Consider the following 13791-nt stretch of genomic DNA (forward strand, 5'->3'; position numbering starts at 1 on the left):
CCCTGGGCCGCAGTTCAGACATCCCTGTATTAATGTTTTTACTTTTGCTTATTACATTGCCTTCTTTGTCCACAATTTTTTAAAATTAAGTTTAAAGTTTCTAAACGGCCCGTGTGCTACACTTTGGACACCACTGACCAATGCATTGCTCTCATTACATTCTTAAGACAATTCTAATTTTATTGCAACTTTGAATGTGTATGGAAGTTAGCAACATTTGAATAAAGCTTCTCCTTACTTCTGCCGCGCTCCTTCATGAAGGCAATGAGCTCCTTGTAGTACTTCATCTCGTCTTCATAAGGCTGGGCCTCCACGGTGATGTTCATCTCCTCCTTCAGCTTCAGGTAGATGCCCTCCGAGAGGAAGTAGTGAGGCCGGTCGTCGTGCCTCAGGTCGTGGAAGATGACCACGGCCCGGGACGTCCAGTTGAAGTGCGTGTGCAGCATGTTGGTGAAGTCCCCCAGCTTGGTGGTGGACGGCCCGCTACGCACGATGGTCCGGTACTCGTCCCGCTTATCGAAGCCGTACGCGGGTCCTCCGGCTGTGATGAGAGGGAGTTTCCAGTGGGACGCGAACCGACCCACGGAGGCGAGAGGGTACACGCAGCCGGGGCCGAAGAACGCGTCCGGCCGGATGTAGAGCTTGGCGTCCACGGCCACCACCTGGGCTCGGCTCTCGGCGCAGGAGCCTACCGCGGGGTCCTCGGTGCTGTAGTGGAGGATGTTAATGGAGCGGCCCAGGAGCAGCCCGTGTTTGTCGTGGAGGTCTTCGTGCGCCATGAGGATGGCGGGGAAGACGCGCGGGAGAGCCCACGGGTACTTGTGGTGGTTGTCCGGCAGCATCACCGCCACCGTGATGTTGCTCCTGCAGCCCGGAAGGAGACAGCAGGACGCGGCCAAGAACAGGCAGCATCCCAGCGCCTCCCTGATGCCCATTTCGGTCGTTCCACGGAGGCGAGTACTAGCGCACCGGTTGGAACGGAGAAACGACCGACTGTGGCCCCCCTGACAGCGAACATAAGTCTCCTTTCTGACTTGTCTTCTTCCTCCCTTTTCTTCTCAAAAGTCGCGCAAAGTCGCAAGTGGCATCGTTTTAGTTGTCACAGCCATTTGCGTCCTGATGTGCGCCCAAAGTGGACTTCTCTGGTCGGCCGTGGATTCGAAGTGATGGTGTGTGTGTGTTGGGGGGTGGGGGGTGAGAACATCTACCCAGATGACTTCAACTTCACCACACGTCACACGCTGTAAGAAGTACGTCAAATAAATCATCTTTTATCTAAATCAGTGCTTACTTCACCAATTTCATGTATTTTGACCATACCAATTATATATGTGGAAATATTAATATTTCATTCTAATATTTAATCTGTTACATTGGTGGATTACTTCTTTATTTTCAATTAAAAAAAACATTGCAAAGAAGTAGACCACCAAAATTAGACTGAAACAAAACTGTTTTTTAATCGAAATAATAGAATAAAAGTAAGATACCAAGTGAGATATTTGATATGTACACATTGTGCACACATGGACTACTTTTTGCAGCGTGGAGGGAAACACCCAAAGTGGGCGTGTGTCGCCCCCTGTCGGTGACTTCAGTTGGTCATACAGTTATTTTCTCTATAGATCCGACACCAAGTAAATTTATTTAATTCATTCATTTTCTACTGCTTAGCCTAACGAGGGGTACTCCCTGGACTGGTCGCCAGCCAATCACAGGGCACATATAGACAAACAACCATTCACACTCACATTCATACCTATGGACAATTTGGAGTCGCCAATTAACCTAGCATGTTTTTGGAATGTGGGAGGAAACCGGAGTACCTGGAGAAAACCCACGCATGCACGGGGAGAACATGCAAACTCCACACAGAGATGGCCGAGGGTGGAATCAAACTCGGGTCTCCTAGCTGTGTGGCCTGCGCGCTAACCACTCAGTCGCCGTGCAGCCCTATTTCGTACAATTGTTTGAGAAAAATATTAACAAAACTGCTCTCGTTTTATCAGTACAGGAGTATTATTATGCTCATTTTCACGCATTGACATGCAAGAAAACAAATTAAAATTTGTAAGATCTGACGATAAGCGGTAGAAAATATAAACTTTATTATAACTTAAAATATTAACCTCGCAAATTGCCCTTGCCACCATGAAAAGGTTTAGATCAGGGGTCTAAAACACACGGCCCGCGGGCCAAATGTGGCCCGCAGGACACTAGTTTGAGGCCCCCGCCTTGATATGAAAGTTTAATGTTAGTGCGGCCCGCGCAAGTTTGATATGGATGCTGTATGGTATCATGTACCCAGAAAAAAATATTACGTTTGATTAATGTTCATGTTAAAGGTTAAATAACTGTTAATAGTTAACCTCCCTATCCGTGTGGAAGTGGTAAGTTTTTGGCTATTTAAGTTTAAAGGAAATAACTTGAAGGCTACCGTTTAGGTCGCTAGCTCTCTAGTTTTCGAGTTAGCATGTGTCTCAAGACCCTGCAGTTGCGCAATATGTTGTAAATAAAAAGAGTATAAATGTGACTATAGTCGTGTTTTGTCATGTCTACAGGGCTCTAATAATGCTTTGTTCATTTTAATCTGACAAAAATAATTTGTCTACCCACCAACTATATGTGGTTTCTTAAGTTTTTATTATTTGCCGTTTTATTATTATTGTTTTAATTATTTATTTATTTATTACTGATTGATTGATTTCCTTTATTCTTGATTTTGTTTATTTATTTTTCATCTTATTTTGTGCAGAAAAATAAAAATTAAGATATTTGAGAACAGTGGAATGTTTTATCAGAGCTTTTATTGTAGAAAATCGGAACCAAAGCACTGAAAAAGTTTGTATATTTTTCTGTTTTTAATAAATGTGTTGTTTTTTTTTTGTTTTTTTTTTTGAAAACCTGATGCGGTCCAGCCTTGCCCAGACCCTAGCACCAGTGGCCCCCAGGTAAATTGAGTTTGAGACCCATGATTGAAAACAAACAGGAAGTCAGCCATTTTGGTTTGGCGCGAAAACCAGAGGTTGGATTTTAACAAACCCTTTCTATTTATTTATTCCGGCTGGTAAATTAATTGCATAATAATTGCTTTAGTATAAACAAACTGCAATAAACTGCTAATATTGCATCAGATTTTGTGAGTACGGTTTATTTCACGGACCGAAAACCTTTAAATATAGCATGTGCATTCATTCATTCATTCATTCATACTCACCAACGCAGGTGCTCTGAATAAACACTTTAATTCCAGGTCCGGTTGTGGTGACAAACGTTGGATGAGCTAGTAGGCCCATATGTAACATGTAATGTTGATCCCAATCACAATAGCAATACTGTGACTAGCCCTTACATTTAGTTTTAAGCCCTTCAAAAACATATACGATATACGATTTGAATGTACTAACCCCAGCTGTACTCTCACAAACTGTTTCCTGGTCCTGTTTGCATCCCGAATGTGTTGAATTAAATGTAAATGATTTCCCCAAAGCACGTTTGTTACCCTGATGATGTCAAGTGCAGACTTTTGGTTTTAAAAGGCATCAACTTCATCCGACTGTCCAGCCTCGGGCCTCGTTCTTCACTCTTTCAGCCAGCTGAGCAGCTGAGGGGTGTAGTAGGTGATGATAATGTCAGCACCTTGACAAGATAGGGCGGAAAATCAATATGCAATGCAGAGATGACCAAAGTTTCATTTTGATACATTTTATACATTTGCCCTTTGGGTTTTGACATCTTTTGTGTTCGCATCTCATCTTAAAAACATACCTTTCCACTCTTCCTATGTAACCAAATGGATGCCAATGCTTTATTTTTGATTGATGATGATCTTTTTGTGCATCATGACTACTTTTACTTTGAAAGCAGATGCCTTCCCGCACCCAAAGTGCATACAAATCATGAAAAATAACATGGTGGCACAATGACATACATTATCGTTCATAAATCTTGTTTTACTTGATAGATTTTCACCAGTTTAAAGTCTGCATGTTCATCTGTGTGGCTGCGTCGTCATGCTACCCCACCCATTACGCTTGATGTTAGTATGCTAATGTCACCATGGTAGCATTGCTAGCATGCCAATGTTAGCATACAAACAGTGTATGGTATTTTCATGTATACGTATACAACACTTACCACTATCATGCTAGGTTTTAGCATGCTAATATTATCATAAGAGCATTTTTAGCCGTTTTAATGGGAAGACACAGAAATTCTTAGCACTATTAGGCGTTAGGTGTTAGCATGCTAATGTAACCATGTTAGCATTGCTACCATGATAAAATTAGCATAGTAGCATTTTAAGCCATTTTCATAGGTAGATACTATTATGCTGGTTGTTAGCATGCTAACAATAGCAAGTTGGCACATCGAGCATACTGCATTTTTAATGACTTCCATCAATATGAACTTGGAAGCAACTGCGCAAACACGGTGTTAGCATGCTAACATTATTACAGTAAAATTTTTAGCATTTTCAGAGGTAGGCTATAATGATGGGTGTTAGAATGCTAATGTTAGCATGTTAATATTTTGAGCATTCTTTAAGTCATTCAAACCCTTCCATGGTTTTCATGGTTAAGATATTTAAATATGTAGATAAAATAATTGTAGGACTAATATTTATCATGTAAATCTCAATCTCAGCGGGCCGCACATTGGACACCTCTGCCTTACAGTGAGTCATGTGTTTCATTAAATTCATAAAAGTTGCTATTTGAAAGCATTTAGCCAAGAATTTATAATTTTTATTCATTCATTTTCTACCGCTTTTTCCTCACTAGGGTCGTGGGGGTGCTGGAGCCTATCCCAGCTGTCTTCGGGCAAGAGGCGGGGTACACCCTGGACTGGTCGCCATGCAGAGATCATAATGACACAAATAACTAATTTATATATACTAAATCAAATTAATTTTGCCAGCATAACCACAGCTTATTTACTGTAGAAAAGTGTTTCCCAACCTTGATTATATTTTTCATCCGGGAACATTACCTCCTAAAACCTCCAAGAGCGGAAATATGTTTCTTAATGACTCTTACTTTGGCAGTTACCCCACCCTCCATTCATGATGCTCACCTGCCCTGCGGAAAGCAGTCATAGCCTCCATCACAGCAGCTCGCAAGTCAAACGCACCAGCTTGTGCTCCATGCCACATCATGGCAAACTCCCCCGACACGTTGTACACAGCCAGTGGATGCATGGGGAACTGAGTAAAGACAATAAAAAAAAAACATTTTACAAATATATATACATATACAAATATTGTACATACAAATGTAGGGACAATTTAGAGTCTAACATGCACTTTTATGGGCTGTGGGAGGAAGCTGCAGTACCCAGAGAGAACACATAGAGATTCGAACCCTCCATCAACATCTCAGACATCATTAGTACAAACCTTGTCCTTGACATCTCTGACAATGTCCAGATATGGCAGACCTGGTTTCACCATCAGCATATCCGCTCCTTCTTTCACATCTCGCTCCTGAGACACACAACACAGGGAGCACTAAACAAACCGGGACACCTGTAACTGGTAAATGTATACACATACATTTAAATACATTTACCACAGCTCGAAGTGCAAGCCCTCTTGCTCCAGGCGGGAGCTGATAGCAGCGTCTGTCCCCAAAAGCTGGCTTGGACTGTGCAGCATCTCTGTAAAGGTACCACAGAAAGTTCCAGTATCTAGTAAACACTAAAGCCCCTTTAATACACTTCAAGAAGCGTCCCCGCCTCCCGTACAGGACGTATAGCTCGAGATCAAACAGTAGATATGAAGAAAAGTGTATTTCATTGATGGCATTTTGCATGCACTGAGATACTGTGATGAGATCCAGAGGCCCATTGTGACATCACAACATGTTGCAGCATCACGGCCAACATGTCACTTGTGTGTAATAGGGAAAGAGGGAAAAGGCTCAAGTGACTTTCACGTACCTGAAAGGACCATAATAACAGGAGGCAAACTTTGCACTGTAGCTCAGCACTGACACCTAGTGATCATAAAAACATATTGTTTGGATACATCACATTGATCGGTACTACAGTACACATGCTGCTCGGAACATACAGTACAGAAACTGGGATGGTTCTTGCAAGATTATACAGCAGGGGTGTCCAAAGAGCAGCCGGGGGCTATTTGCGACCCAAAACTGTTTTATGGCACATAAAATAATAGAATTTAATATGAAAAAGTCGATATGGAAAAATCAGCAGTGGTTTTACAAAAATCTAATGAGGAAAAAGTGATAATCTCACAAGAATATTGTTGTAAAATAATGAAAAAATAATGTCACTTCAGAAGTATAAAGATGAAAAATTAAAGAAAAAATACATTATTTTATTAAAGTCGTAATATTATAACAAACACATTTTTGGAAAATTAGGTTGCGGAATAAAGTTACTACAATAAAGTCAAAATATGAGCTAAAGTCCAGAGTAAATTGAAAATTGAAATAATAAAAAAAAAACAGCAGCAGAAATGAACAGCTGTAATTTTCCTTAATTAGTTTGTGGAATAAAGTTACTACAATAAAGTTAAAATATGAGATAAAGTCCAGAGTAAATTGAAAAAATAAAAAAAACAGCAGCAGAAATGAACAGCTGTAATTTTACATAATATAATTACATAAAATATTATGAAAAACGACCAAAACAATGAGTGAATTTGAAGAAAAAAGTTTCAACATTATGGCATTATTATGGAAATAAAGTCCTAATATTACAAAAAGAAAATTTACAAATATTATTTCATAAGAAAGTGGAATATTTGGAAAATAAAAAAATAAAAACAGGGCGAAAAAGAGCAAATGGCATTGCATATCTAAAATTATTGTCAAAGTGACCTACTCATTCTTTCATTTTCAGTATGTGGCCCTCGCTGGACACCCCTGCGCTACACCAAGATTTGTGTTTCTATTGCAAGAGGTTGTGAAACAGTCTCCCATACTTCATAGATGCTTTTAAGCTGAAGAACATGGTTGAAGTTAGCCATTTCACTTGTTCCTACTTACCTTATTTCCCAAACCATTAGCCAGCAGAGCTTGTTTTATTGCTCCGACCCTGCCGTCCATCATATCAGAGGGCGCAATTATGTGACAACCTGCAGCAAAACATGAACATGTGACTTTCTTAGAGGTCTTAATTAACAGATAAAACATCTGATATTTCCTCTATCTTACACTACATTTTCCTTTATGATAATGTCTGTCAGGCAATGCGGTCAAATGTTGAGTTCTCAAACTCATGGTGTGGAATCGTGATGAGAATCCTAACTCTAAGAAAACTCCCCACATTTACCAGCTCTGGCGTAGGCCAGCGCCACTTCTGCTAGTCTCAAACAGCTGGCATCATTGTTCAGAGAACCATCTTCATTGAGGATACCTAGAAGACACACACACACTCTATATAAAACAAATGCACTTTTACTAGGTGCAAAAATATGCCTATTAACTCGGCTGTAGTTAACGACATTATACATATGTACAGACCATACAGTGGTGTGAAAAAAGGAAAACAAAAACTAAGGGGCAAACACCTTCATATCACATGCACAATGCTGCAGAGCCAAGAAGGTCAGTAATATGAGGAAACACTCACCACAGTGACCATGGGATGTGTAGGGACACAAGCAGACATCACACGCCACCAGCAGGTCCGGGAACAAAGATCTCACCTTCTTCACCGCTGTGACGGCCGGTGTGTCGTCTGTGTCTGCTCCTGAGCCTCTGTCATCCTAATTAACAAAACACCAGCATCTAACTTATATTAATGAGCAGATTCTTTGACCTGCACTGTAACAGATGGCGTAGCATCAACCATCAAGGGCTCCCTCATATTTTAATACCAACATCATCAATGTAGATTTTTTTATGACACAAAAAAAACTTTATTTGGATATTACAAAAGGTTGAAGTATGTTTTAAAGTTACAGTACATACCTTTGCTATTTGTGCAGGCACCCCAAAGATCAGCACGCATTTCAAGCCGTTCTCTACAAGTGGCCGCAGCATCCCTTCCAGTTTGTTTACTCCATATCTAAGAAAGACAATTACAAATGATACATGAGTGATCGTTTTGTGTGTTGCGTGTTGTACATAACACACAAGGTACCGATTCACGCACAAGGGCAGAGTTTGAGGGTTTCAGTGCAATGCTTAAAAAGGCACCTCAGCAGCACTCATGCAGTAAATGAGCCTCTCTCTATTTGCAATTTCAGTATGTACAGACTTGGCAGGGGAGTCTAAGGTGTGGCCCACAGCCGATTTAAAAAAATATAATAAAAAAAAAATAAATAAATATATATATATATATATATATATATATATATAATTTAAGAAGAAATTCAAAAAATGAACAAAATAAAATGTAGTATAAAGTCAAAATATTAAAGCTAAAATCTCTGTGTGGGGTTTGCATGTTCTCCGGCTTCCTCCCACATTCCAAAAACATGCTAGGTTAATTGGCGACTCCAAATTGTCCATAGGTATGAATGTGAGTGTGAATGGTTGTTTGTCTATATGTGCCCTGTGATTGGCTGGCGACCAGTCCAGGGTGGACCACGCCTCTCGCCCAAAGACAGCTGGGATAGGCTCCAGCACCCCCGTGACCCTTGTGAGGAAAAAGCAGTAGAAAATGAATGAATGAATTTAAGACGAAATTCAAAAAATGAACAAAATAAAATGTAGTATAAAGTCAAAATATTAAAGCTAAAATCTCTCTGTGGGGTGTGCATGTTCTCCGGCTTCCTCCCACATTCCAACAACATGCTAGGTTAATTGGCGACTCCAAATTGTCCATAGGTATGAATGTGAGTGTGAATGGTTGTTTGTCTATATGTGCCCTGTGATTGGCTGGCGACCAGTTCGGGGTGTACCCCGCCTCTCGCCCAAAGACAGCTGGGATAGGCTCCAGGGTCATGCCACCCTTGTGAGGATAAGTGGTAGAAAATGAATGAATGATAATAAAGTCATAACATTATGAAAAGAAAACTAGATTATTTAAGAAAAAAGTTAGAATATTTAAAAAAATGTTAAAAAAAATCATCAATAAAAGAGAAGTTCATACTAACAATACGCTTTTTCACCTACATAGAAATGCTGAGATGCAACTCTTCATTGAAATATCAAAGTGACCCTTGCTCCTTTTATTTTTGGACACGCCTAATATACAATACGGGGTGGGGGGTGTTTGTGGTGGCAATCAACAGTCTGCTCTGCTGGGTGCTAGGTGGACCGCCCTCCGGGTGTTCATGTGTGTCTTTGACTTCTAGATCCTAGCTCTGGGGGTCCTGCTTGGTGCTGGGTATTTTGGCGCTGGGGCGTGGTTGTGTTCCCCTGCCCCCATCCGCCCCAGGGGGCTGCCTGCAATAATAAACTTGTACAGTAGAAGCATACCTGACTCAATTGCTGTTTAGCAAATCTGTTCTGTCGAAATGAACATACAACAAATCTGTTATGGGAAAATAAACATACAGTCCACATGTACTGCATGATTAACCTGCCCAACGAGGCCTTTTGGAAAATGAATAACGACAATGCAATCTGTTCTGGCAAAATCAACATACAGCAAATCTGCTGTGAAAAAATAAACATACAGTTCACACATACTGCATAGCTAACCTGCCAAACAGGAACGGTTGGAAAAATACTCAAATACTCAAAACTTTGCATTTTTTTTGTCAAGGTAGACCACAGCTCTTGTATTGGTCCTCATTTTTTATTGTTATTAATTATGTCAATTAAAAATGACTAAAAGCTGCAGGTGAAAAAGCACTCTAAATTACACAAAAACTATGGTTATAGTGATATAAATACGACTACTAGTATTAAACTACAGCAATTTAACCAGTACCAGGTATGAATGTGTAACGATGCTCGGCTTATCTCAGTCCAGAGCCAGTATTTGGTGCTGGATCCACCCTGACTCGAGTGTTTTTATCTAGGGACAACACCCTCCGTAACAGTTGCTGTTTTTGTTCACACGCTTCCTTTATCAGCAGGAAAGGTTTGTGTCATTTAGCCAGGAAAAAATGCTTAAATTTGGATATTTTTCTCTTACCTGGCTTGTCCTGGCAGGCTAGCAATGGGCTCCACTGCATCAACATTGTCTCTGTAGGGGAGTGGCAAGCAGCAAGTCACAAATAATATCATTTCATTCATTCACTTTTAACATAAATTTAATTTTAATTTGAAATCGTCACTCACGTTATAAAAATAGGGTAGATCAGACTTTCCGCTCTTAAATCTGTTGCACAGGTTTGCCAGTGTCTGAGCGTCGGGTGGAAGTAGCCGCTGTGGATGATGGACTGCACCGGCGTCTGCATCTTGGCACTGAGACACACAAAATAGAGGAATGAGGACAGAGTACAGGACACGCTCTGAATGCCTCCACCAAGAGGGTCCCAAAAAAAATAACTCACTCACAAACACCATTGTGCTTCATTTTAGCTCAGGCACCGTTAAAACTGAGCAAGCATGCGTGATGATGCTTTTCCAAACAATGGCTACCCATGCAGCTGGAGTTACACATTTAATAACCACTATTGCCACATTTGTAAAAAGACTTTACTTCTTTGTTTTGTCTTACCAACTAAAAAGCGACCAAAAGTTAGTCAGGTCATTGAAAGTATTGATAACAAGTGTTGTATTGATACTAGCATGATGATATGAATATTTTACAGTTCTGTTGTTCTGCTGTTAATTTTCACATATATTTTTTTGTTGTGTCGCTCATACACTATATTTAGATATTGTATATATTATACGAATAATTCCAGTACATAATATTTACATGGTATCGGATCGATATCGACATATGCAGCATCACCCATACTTAGTAATGCAGAAATATACTTGTTTGCATCAGTATTAAAAGGCACATACGTCAGGTAGTTAAATCATTTTAAGAACAAACACACAACTCTGGATCTACTCAAGTCATTCTAGCTAGGTTAGTTACGATGTTTAAATACAAGGTATTAGTTCTACAGAACATGAAAAGCAGGCTTGGGTGTGTTTGAGAAAATCCGCTAAAACTCATCTCATTGGTCACCTTGGCTGGGAGAACATACAATATGTCAACGAAACATGAGAAGTAAAAATGACAACAAACTAACCCAAAATGTTGTCCAATTAACTCCAAAAGAAGCAAGTTAAAGCAGCAGTGAATTTACATGAAAGTGTAATTACCTGGAGAAACCGTGCAGGTCTGACTTCTTTGGCTCACAGGCGGGTTATCTTCGTTGGTTAGCAGCCCGACTGGAGATAATGCACAAGCTGTCACTATCGCCACCTAGCGACTAGGTTGAAAAATACATAATGTAAATATACGCCGTAAATTACTCTGCACCCTAACGGTTATTGTATTACATATACGATACATGTACCATTTTGCAATGTAAGATAATAATTCCAATGTAAGCTAATAACGGCATATATACAAATTTCCCCACTGAGGGACGAATAAAGGCATATCTTAATATCCACTATGACTGAAAATTGGATAGTCATTTCCGCATTTCGGCCACCGTACTTTGAAACTGTGATCTCGCGATAGTTGTGGAACGGCGAGAAGAAAACGACTACGCTAATGGATATTTAGCTTTGTGTTTTGCCGTTATCGAATTTCACTCAATGGATGAAAAGGCACTGGAATCCCATTGTGGTACAGTAATGTGGCATCACTAAACTACATTTTAATATCCGTGTCAAAGCATGCGTTGTATGAGATAGTCGTTTGACTGTCCCGTCTCTCGCCTGTCTTACTTAGCTTGCTAGCCGTACACTGTTATAGCTTGGCTTTGGGACTGTGCTAGCGTCGTCGATGCGAATATTTACATGTGTATCATTTTGTTTACTCACTCGACCAATACTATCAAAGCTAATTGCACGCATCATTCAAATTTACCAGCAGAAATCAGGATATGAGAATGTCAGCGAGAACAATCTGCTACATTTCGCTGTTTCTCACTGGAAATGATTGAAGGCCATTCCTTCCTAAACTACGTTTTGTGCTCTTTTTGTTTTCTCTTCTAGGAGTCAGCCCAACCTGAAATTGGGGCTACATTGGGCATTCATCTGTGTTGTCACCCTCCTGAGAATGGACTCAAAGATGTAGCTCCTACAAATAAAAGGGGCTCATTTGAGATTCTTCATCTTACCTGAATGGAACTTTGAACCCGTCACCCTAACCAGGGTTTGCCAAGCCATCCTTCAGCAGTCCATCTGTGATTGACCATCCGGATTATTTTGCCATGCTGTTCTCTCTGCGTGAACTTGTCCAGTGGCTGGGCTTTGCCACCTTTGAACTCTTCCTCCACCTGCTAGCTTTTCTGGTCTTCAGCATGCTGGTTGCCTTGCGAGCCGACATGTTCACACCGACCCTCAGCTGGTGGCTGGTGTTCGTCCCCCTCTTTGCCGCCGACGGTCTCAGCACCTACTTCACTGCCATCGTGTCCACCCGGCTCTACCAGGAGAACGAGAAGCGTCTCGCTGTCCTGCGGCTCCTCTGGGTGCTGACGGTGCTCAGCCTGAAGCTAGTGTGTGAGGTTCTGCTGTGCCAGAAGTTGGCGGAGCAGGAGCAAGCCAGAGACCTTTGGTTCGGCCTTATTGTCTCGCCACTGTTTATTCTTCTGCAGCTGCTAATGATACGAGCGTGCCGGGTCAACTGAAGAGGTGATTATATGTTCTTGACATTTAACAGGCGCTTTTTCCTCATCTGCCATTGGAGATTTAGACTCAAGTGATGGTATTAATGTTTCTTTTTGGCTCATTGTCACCTCTGCGGGTCGAAACGTGGGCATGCATACATTTTACCCCTGTGTTCTTTGGCTTTTACATCATTTTATATGAAGAAACATTTTGTCTGTGTATTAGACATATTCCAAATAGTTCAAAAACGCTTTGAATTGTGACAAGAGCCATAGATTGTCAGAGCAATAACGTGTATGTGTGTGCGAGAATGTGGGACACATCCGTGCCTCTTCTTTGTGCAGTCAGTGATGGACAATGAGCCTGGAGGAATATTATTACCACAGTTAGGTTTTAAAATGCACACGTGCACACAACACATTGTGTTATCTGAATTACAGAAATTTAACAGGAGTTTGAAGCAAGCCTGTGTCATCCAAAGGCGTTCTAGGTGTGTCATTTTTGGCTACCGCCCAGAAATTAATTGCGCACATAAATATATCTGAAACTAAGCTGGAAATTTAGAAATGCACATCTTGTGTTTGTCTTCTGCTGTGCACCTGCAACATTTTAAGCCTCATTCCCTATGTGAAATATTATGTATTGTGTGTATATGTTGTGTTTGGGAAAAAAGTCCACATTGATTTATATTGGGTTTTTTTTTTATCACGGCATCGTTACTGTATGTATATACTGTGTAAATAAACCAGTATTTATGTCATGCGTCATTGATGACTACTGAAAAGTACAGAGCTATTTCCTGTTTTAGCCACGAGAGGGCGCGAGAGCCTCACCGGTGGGAAACAACATTCTGGTCATCCATCTTAACTCCTTATCACTTCCAGGGAAATTTTCTTCAGTCAACTTTTGGGTATTAAAATGGGGACAGCATCCAGATACAAAAAAATGCCATAAAGGCAGTTGTCCTCCTGTGGTGATTAAAGTGCTCCAATCCTTTCCTTACTTTATCATTATTGTCGACAGGTGACTGAATGAATCGTCAGAAATCCCACCCAGCTCTTAATACTACCAGACTACTTACAAACCATTTTATATCAACACCAAATGTGTTTTTATTGTTTGTTTTTTTTTACTGGGA

The 13791-nt window shown here is 40.7% G+C and overlaps 3 protein-coding genes across 5 annotated transcripts in view; 1 reads left to right on the plus strand and 2 right to left on the minus strand.

The window, feature by feature from the left end:
- Positions 1–1175, minus strand: part of npr2 (natriuretic peptide receptor 2) — a 75884-nt gene extending 74709 nt beyond the window's left edge. The window contains exon 1 of the mRNA XM_058055829.2: positions 239–1175. Coding sequence (XP_057911812.2) covers positions 239–935 — 697 coding nt within the window. The 5' untranslated portion in view covers positions 936–1175. The remainder of the gene's footprint in view (positions 1–238) is intronic.
- Positions 1176–3390: 2215 nt separating this feature from the next.
- On the minus strand, positions 3391–11319 carry alad (aminolevulinate dehydratase). Its single transcript, XM_058055848.2, has 12 exons — positions 11193–11319; positions 10209–10334; positions 10063–10113; positions 7944–8040; positions 7603–7738; positions 7303–7386; positions 7017–7105; positions 5941–5996; positions 5571–5658; positions 5399–5485; positions 5077–5206; positions 3391–3639 (listed from the first exon to the last, which is right to left on the minus strand). The coding sequence occupies exons 2-12, from the start codon at positions 10325–10327 to the stop codon at positions 3581–3583; spliced, it is 996 nt and encodes a 331-aa protein (XP_057911831.1). The 5' UTR covers positions 10328–10334; positions 11193–11319; the 3' UTR covers positions 3391–3580.
- A 229-nt stretch (positions 11320–11548) lies between these two features.
- Positions 11549–13420, plus strand: tmem203 (transmembrane protein 203). Of its 3 annotated transcripts, none has more exons than XM_058055861.2 (2): positions 11549–11667; positions 12042–13420. In XM_058055861.2, exon 2 carries the CDS (start codon positions 12257–12259, stop codon positions 12671–12673), a length of 417 nt encoding a protein of 138 aa, XP_057911844.1. In that variant the 5' UTR covers positions 11549–11667; positions 12042–12256; the 3' UTR covers positions 12674–13420. The 3 variants fall into 3 exon arrangements, with proteins under 3 accessions (XP_057911844.1, XP_078650358.1, XP_078650359.1); XM_078794232.1 differs by having other exon boundaries at positions 11561–11667; positions 12039–13420; XM_078794233.1 differs by having other exon boundaries at positions 11574–11672.
- Positions 13421–13791: the final 371 nt, after the last annotated feature.

Source organism: Doryrhamphus excisus, linkage group LG10 (genome assembly GCF_037039965.1).
Source record: "Doryrhamphus excisus strain RoL-2023G ecotype Guam linkage group LG10, RoL_Dexc_Guam_v1.1, whole genome shotgun sequence".
NCBI lineage: Eukaryota > Metazoa > Chordata > Actinopteri > Syngnathiformes > Syngnathidae > Doryrhamphus > Doryrhamphus excisus.

Excerpts from the sequence above, each read along its gene's own strand:
- alad (XM_058055848.2), bottom strand. The coding sequence starts at position 10,327 with ATGCAGACGCCGGTGCAGTCCATCATCCACAGCGGCTACTTCCACCCG. Across the intron at positions 8,041-10,062 it reads AGCCTGCCAGGACAAGCCAG|ATATGGAGTAAACAAACTGG; the intron begins GTAAGAGAAAAA and ends TGTCTTTCTTAG. Across the intron at positions 7,739-7,943 it reads TGCCTGCACAAATAGCAAAG|GATGACAGAGGCTCAGGAGC; the intron begins GTATGTACTGTA and ends TTTGTTAATTAG.
- tmem203 (XM_058055861.2), top strand. The coding sequence starts at position 12,257 with ATGCTGTTCTCTCTGCGTGAACTTGTCCAGTGGCTGGGCTTTGCCACC.